This window comes from Amphibalanus amphitrite, unplaced genomic scaffold, assembly GCF_019059575.1.
Source record: "Amphibalanus amphitrite isolate SeventyFive unplaced genomic scaffold, NRLGWU_Aamphi_draft 000073F_arrow, whole genome shotgun sequence".
Taxonomy (NCBI): Eukaryota; Metazoa; Arthropoda; class Thecostraca; order Balanomorpha; family Balanidae; genus Amphibalanus; species Amphibalanus amphitrite.
The window spans coordinates 1,220,706-1,227,727 of NW_024881569.1; the positions used below are offsets into that span (position 1 = coordinate 1,220,706).

The window sequence follows — 7,022 nt, forward strand, 5'->3', positions numbered from 1 at the left end:
CCGGCGCGGAAAAATAGCACGATTGTAGTTTTGGAAGAATATCTGTTGCGGTAAGAGGAATTATACAAAACATACGTCCTATGAGCAAACATGTGTTATTCCTCCATACTTTGCACTACATTTCCTTTCTCCAATGGCCAGCACTTAGCAAATAATAGCGCAATTCTAAATTGGTAATATATGTGTACAGTAGCAACTGCGGGTCCCTGTACATACATATCACAAACGTGTTCGCGAAGCTTCCATCTTTTAAGCCGCCTCGACGGTCGACACACAACGGGTTTACTTCAGAAATGTATTACAAAGCAGAAGACCCCGGCACCATGGCGATTTGCCCCGACAGGTATAAATTTCCAGTACATCACCAACGCTTCCATAAACTGGCTTATGTTTGCACATTCAAACAGACAACACGCGCTTCTTTTACCCTATTGAACAAGCTAACGTCGATAACCGTAACAGCGACGATCCGAAAGTCCGCACATACGCAGTTGGGAGAATTCATAATACGACACGACCCCCCTGTCATGCTGGGCCATGTTTCACGGCCGCTCCTAGCACGCTGCCAGCACACGTGTCAAATTGGGTTTTCAATGAGACATCAACTAACTCGGACGTTCCAACATGAATGACTTGACCACAACCTGTGACGTCCGCTCGCGAAATGCGCTGGCAGCGTGATAGCAGCGGCCGTGAAACACCGCCCTGGGGTGTGGCGACCCTGTGCCACCAAGGGCCACGCGCGACCCATCGTGACCTGTCGCCCTAGACCCCGGCCGGAGGCACAGTCGGTCGATATTATCGGCGCTGCACTCAATGACTGCTATATATGTGCACTGTGCAGACTAGCGATCGCATCACCACTGGCCACCCTGACTGTTGAATTTGATTTGTGTCGTAACACGGCGGCTTCGTCTAAGGCCGACCCCAGGAGGTACTGTCGATTGCAGGATGGTGACGAACACTTTCGAAATAGGTTACCAGATTAAAGTTCACCGTCCATCGATGTTTCTTTTTCAATTTGTAGCATTGCCTTATCCTAGAATGCCTGCATAACTACCGATGCCAGGTGATAAACAAGTTAACAGTCCTGTCAGCCCGGCGTCCAATACTGATGGCTGCATAGGTGGGTCTGAGTCAAGTACTAGAACAGCAAGCTTACACAACACACATACAATATCTGTTAAAAGCGCTGCTGTAGGCGCCCTCAATGCCATTTTCAACGGTTTAAAACTCGCACACCAGCAGAGGTAATTGGTTTTCGTGCTGGTCGCACTCCACAGCGCAGCTAAGGGCACTTCATCGAGTATTGCAGGGAACATGAGAATGTACACGTCATATGATGTGCATACCATAAAATCAGCATTTCACGATGTTTAATAAATACAAAATAAATAAGTCCCTGTTTCGTCTCTCAGTCATGGAACATACATCAGCTATCGAGTTGTTCTAACTGCTTTCGCATTCAGCAATTTCACCAAAGAATATTACATCCAGGCACCTGCTCATCTGCAACGTTTCGGATAATTGGTGGAACTTTGTGCCGAGCTGGCCGGGGTGCCCGGGCGAACCAAATCCGCCGCATTGATGGTGATCTTGGCCTCAACCGTCTGTTGCGGCTCCAAAGCCAAGCCAGCATGGGATTGGGAGAGCTCGGGCACCCCCAGCTCGGCACAAACCTCCACCTATGTTTCGGATCAATCGTTTCGATGAATTGTCGAGTGCTCAGAGAATGTTGATGCAACGGTGACATCCCGATCACTGTCAACACGGAAGGTACATACAGCGCACAGCTAAAGTAACGTGAGGTTCTGCCAATCTCAATAGACGGCTTTGACTGACGATTTTTAAAAACTGAGTGATCCAGCTAACTAGGACAGCAAAAGATGAGCTTGCAGCTGCAAGGATGATGGTACTTGCAAGATACATTCCAAGTTTCATTGTAGTCTGACCAATAGTTCCTAAGTTACACTACAGGTGCAAAGCTTCACCACTACTGAGACTGACACCTCACATCACTTTAGCGGTGGACTATGCAAAGAAAAAGAGAAGTATGCAAGTCAGATCGGTCCCACGACGCCATCAAACCAACCCTGTGGCAATGCCACTGTGGTGTGAGAACATCTGTGTTCCATCTACACCACTCAACGAGACACTCGCCCACGCCGACGACAGCCAGCGGCCGCTCCTCGCCGGCACGGGCTGCCGCGGCTGTCTCAGCGCACTGACTCGGTTCCAGAGCCGCTCCCGCCCGCCGCCTGCTGCTGCTGCTGCTGCTGCCACTGGGCGTACTGGTGCAGTGCGCTCCACTGTTTGGGCCCCAGCAGGATGTGCGGCCGGGCCTCCTTTATTAACTCCACAGCCCGTTCCGGGGTCCAGCCGTGGCGCTGTCGGAAACCAGTCGAGTTAGTGGTAAGAACGGTTCCGATGGTATGATATCGGTGAATTTATTCAAGAAAGTGCGACTTCCTGTATTTCGAATGTTTCGTTAACCTCCCAGGCGGTGGGGGGGGCATTTTTTTGCCCCCCCCCCCCTTTAGTTTTTTCGATATATCTCGAGAACCGCTGCGCCGATCGTCACCAAACTTTCAGTACCCTCCCGGGAGCAGCTAGCGCACATGGTGATCAAAATTTTTTCCAAAGGCTATGATAGGTTGGCCGCTAATGACGTCAGAGTGACGTCATTTTTGCCATTTTCGACCCAAAAAAAGGTTTCGCGGGAAGAGCTGTCAGGCCTACAGCTTTAGAGATGAAGAAAAATGTTTCAGACATAAAAGGTATGGAATTAAGAGGGCTACAAAACTGCTATTTCGGTTTTTCGAATTTTTTGGGTTTTGACCCCCAAAAATAAAAAAATAGATTTTTTGAATATAATAGCCAAAAAATCCAAAAAGTTTTTTGAATTTCGAAAAAACCGGAATATATGTGATAGCCCCTACCGCCTTCTATCTACATACCAAAATTGAGATCGATACCTCTTTTTTTGGCCAAGTTATAGCAAAAAAAACTGTTCAAAATTGATGACGTCAAATTTTCAAACTCAATTTTTAGCAATTCTAGACCTCGTAGCGCAAAACAAAGACCACCATTAGACTCCCCGTGACAAGCTGCATCGAATCGATACCCATTTTATGCAAAAATATCAACTTTGAAATTTGACCTTTTTTGACCTGACCTTGACCTGACCTCCACCAGAAAGTGACCTAAACCGTACCTGATGGTCTTATAACCAACACCATTTAGTTGGAAATGAAAAACTGGCCATAAAACATGCATCGCATAACCTTAGTAAAGCTGGGCTCATTTGGTGACCCTTGGTGACCTTTGGTGACCTGACCTGTGACCTGACCTGGTATGACCAGTGACCTCTAATAGCAACATATGTACTAGACAACTGACGCCTTATCGCTGATTTTCGACAAAATGCGTTTTACTCGGTGTTATAGCGCTTTCCCTAGAAGCCCCGTGAACGGTGAAAAAAAATTTATCTTTGACCTGACCTGTGACGTCATCGGTGACCCCGAGGTCAATGAAATTTGGTTTCCCTCAACAAATTTGACAGGGCTATCGAACGCCGTTTGAATTTTCCGGATCCGTCCAGTAGTTTCGGAGATACGGGGGGGGGGCAAAAAAGTGCCCCCCCCCCCCCCCACCGCGCGGAAGGTGGCTGGTAGGCCCACCGCCTGCCGGGTTAACGGGCGTATGAAAGCTAGCTACTGTGGCCACACATTTGATGCTTTTCATTCTTGTTTCTAATTGAGATAAAAAGATGAATCACGTTTATACTTATAATTGGCACACTTAGCCCACAGCACGTGTCACACCCGCCCTGTGAGCCACCCGCCATTGCTGCTGTCGGAGACGGAAACTCACCTGCATGAGATAACACCCGACCAGCGTAGCGCTGCGCGTCCTGCCCGCCTTGCAGTGGACGTAGACGGTGTTACCGGCGGCCCGGTGATGGTCGATAAAGTCCACGCCCAGCCGCATCTTCTCCTGACACGGCGCCACGAAAATGTCGGTGGTGCTCAGCTGGAGAAAGTCCACGCCGTGTGCCGCCCAATCCTGTCAATAGGATGGCTCCAGGTAACAAAAGATCCACGCCGTGTACGTACCGCCTATTTCTGTCGTTGCGGCAGGGCCCACTTACACTTATACGGTCACCTGGTTTAGCTGAGATATCTGGGTAGCTCAGTTGGTAGCACAGAATTGAACTTGTGTATCAGCTGAAAACATCGCTGATTGGCAATATGGTGATTGGTGTGGTTGTGCTTCTGACACCTCAGAACACTCCTCTACAAAGACTTCGTTCTTAGTGAGTTCCTTTTTCCAAGCTCATTTTTATGACTCTGCCAGTTTGTTTAAAATACTTTACACACATGTCCAGAGACTCTGAGCATGTTCTGTTTAGAGTGTACAGGTATTTGACCATCGAACTTGGAATGTTCTTCAAACACACTAAGCTCGGCGATTTCAGCCAACTTGTATTCAATGTCCCAAAATTTGTCTATTTGGGTGGGAAACGACATCCAAATGAAATTCATTTTCCACTCTCACCACCATTTTTAAGAACAATTTTCCACTCCCAAGTCCCAACCAAGAAAACATTGATTTTTTACCTATAGAAAGACAGTTGTGTGGATGCCCAGTTAGCATCAAACATTCTACACCCTAGAATAAAATGCATGCTTTTTGTCATTTCTCACTCCTTTTTGATCTAATCGAATCAGCAGTTTTCCACTCTCTCCCCTCTTTTTGGTGGGTAATTTTCCCCTCTGACACCCAAGACAAAACTCAATTTTGGGACACTGCTTGTATCGCCTTGCCTCAGTGTATTCATGCCAAAGGTAGCTGTGCATAATGATTAAGCACACACATGAGGGATTAATGAGGCACGAGCAGAATAGAGCAGGTGTTAAGCTTTGAACCCTGAACTAGAGGAAACCCCAGAAAGCACACAGTGTAAGTCCCTCCAGGCTTGGGTTACAACCCAGTGTTCATGTGCTTGTGGCTTGAGGAGACAGTGTCATGGATGTAAGAGAGCTAGACTGTGTGCTAATCTGCATTTGTTGAATTTCTGGAGCTAGTCTTATGGCGATCAGTTAATCAATGATGATGGCTCAATGATGAACAATATGAGAGAAGTTTGCAAATCACCAAAGTGGCAGTCAAATGGCAATCACATAGTTCATTGGAGAATTTAGGACAGAGCAGCAACAAACCAAAGAAAAAGGCATCAAATTGTCCAGACAACTTTGGCAAGCTGCATGTTATGCGTTGTGGTAGGTATAAGCCAATGGTGGTACCTATTTCAAAATGATACTATCGATAAATAGTATCATTTTGTACTGTTGATAGACAATACCATTGACAGTTATCAGGTTTGAGACACTGGGACATAAGGTCATCATCATAATATGCTTCCATGACTACTGATCAGCAAGCACAGTTTTCTTCCCTCTTAGGAAAAAGGGTACATTATCAGCATTAAACTTGAAACAAGGACTCATCCAGAAGTGTGCAAAATATAAGCAGAAGGGACAGCAATGGGACCTAATAATAGTCTAGCCTATCACACAAAAGCATGATAGAGAAGATATACCTTAACCTACCTCTTTCATGTTGGATAAGAACTTAAGCTCATAGTCTTCATTCATTGACACAACAGCCTTGATTTCTTCCTCTTCAACAAGCTGGAACAGAGAAGATTATAAAAACTGTTAAGTTAATAATGGCACTTCATAGTTCATTTTCCCTCCATCAATATGAACCACGTTACGTACCTATGGTGACTACCTAGGTACTCATCCTTTGTGCTTGTCAATCCAAAAGTAGCATGTCAATCAAACCTGTCATTGGCCATTCTGGAGAAATACATTCCTTTACAATATATAACTTCTGTGAAAAAAGGCATGAGGAAACTTAGCTCATAATCTGCAGCTCCACCCAATCACCTTGTATCTCAAAGAAAACAAAAATGTCATCATTAATGGAAATTTTATCACATTTCAATTTTGTGTGAAAAGCATTTGCTTGATTCAGAAAACATCTTGCCAAAGTATGGGCATCTACCTTATGCTATAGAGTAGGTAAGCATAAGGTTTTAAGCATAAGGTTTTATGCTTACCTAGGTACCCTATAAAATCCACCAATAAGTGGGTTACCTACTTTGTGAAGTGTGAGCTTACCTGCTTTGTCATGTGACGAAAAGGCAGAGCACCCAATATAACTGTGTCATCCACTCTGTCCCACCACCTCCTGTTTGAAAGCCTTTGCATAAAAACATTATAAGCCAAAGTGGGAATGAAGGATGCTCTGGCAAACATCTTCCAGCACACTGCACTCGGACCGACTCGAGCGCTCTCGCCGGAGGCACTGCGGCTCGCCGATGCGTTATTGGGCTCCATTCACCTTGCGGTTCAGAGGTCAGACCGCCTCAGCCTGATACGCTTTGAACTAATTCAGTGATACTATTTCTGAATGAATTGCACTGCTAGTTCAAAAACAATTCAATTTTGACCCACTTGCAACATGCAAGTACCGTTATTTTCCTCAAGTAGTGTTTTCGTAAAGTGCAGTTCACATGCCTGGTTTCTCACTCTACAGCATGTACATTTTCCTGTTTTGAAAAATGTAAAAAAAAATACAAATCTGGAAAATGATATGCAAGTCGAACCAACTTTATGAACCCAAATATATCTGCCTTTTAATATCGGTAGAAAACTGATACAGTTACGATTTGAATGGGTAAGACTTTTGCATTAGAGGGTCACCTATGATGCGGTATAAACAGAGACTTGCGCTTTGAATGTCTTTGCTGCGCAAGTATCCCATCAGTTACGTCTTCTGCAGTAGAGACAGTACAACTAATTTTATTACGCGGGTATATGATAAGTTTATAAAAAGTAATAATTTTAATAGACCCTCTGGTACATGAGTCAGAGGAATTAGGAACTGTTAGATAAAATCTTGCGTCACCTATCAGTTGGCTGTTTCTTCCGATATGTCGATTTACATTCAAA

At 45.2% G+C, this 7,022-nt stretch overlaps 1 protein-coding gene across 1 annotated transcript; it reads right to left on the reverse strand.

Annotated features, from left to right (window-relative positions):
- Window positions 1–281: 281 nt before the first annotated feature.
- Window positions 282–6,564, reverse strand: LOC122379233 (phosphatidylglycerophosphatase and protein-tyrosine phosphatase 1-like). Its single transcript, XM_043361239.1, has 4 exons — window positions 6,542–6,564; window positions 5,613–5,693; window positions 3,874–4,065; window positions 282–2,387 (listed from the first exon to the last, which is right to left on the reverse strand). The coding sequence occupies exons 2-4, from the start codon at window positions 5,655–5,657 to the stop codon at window positions 2,217–2,219; spliced, it is 408 nt and encodes a 135-aa protein (XP_043217174.1). The 5' UTR covers window positions 5,658–5,693; window positions 6,542–6,564; the 3' UTR covers window positions 282–2,216.
- Between the last annotated feature and the right edge of the window lie 458 nt (window positions 6,565–7,022).

Coding starts and splice junctions, on each gene's coding strand:
- LOC122379233 (XM_043361239.1), bottom strand. CDS start 5,657: ATGAATGAAGACTATGAGCTTAAGTTCTTATCCAACATGAAAGAG. Junction 4,066..5,612: donor TCTTATCCAACATGAAAGAG/GTAGGTTAAGGT, acceptor TCCTATTGACAG/GATTGGGCGGCACACGGCGT. Junction 2,388..3,873: donor TCGGGTGTTATCTCATGCAG/GTGAGTTTCCGT, acceptor GGTTTCCGACAG/CGCCACGGCTGGACCCCGGA.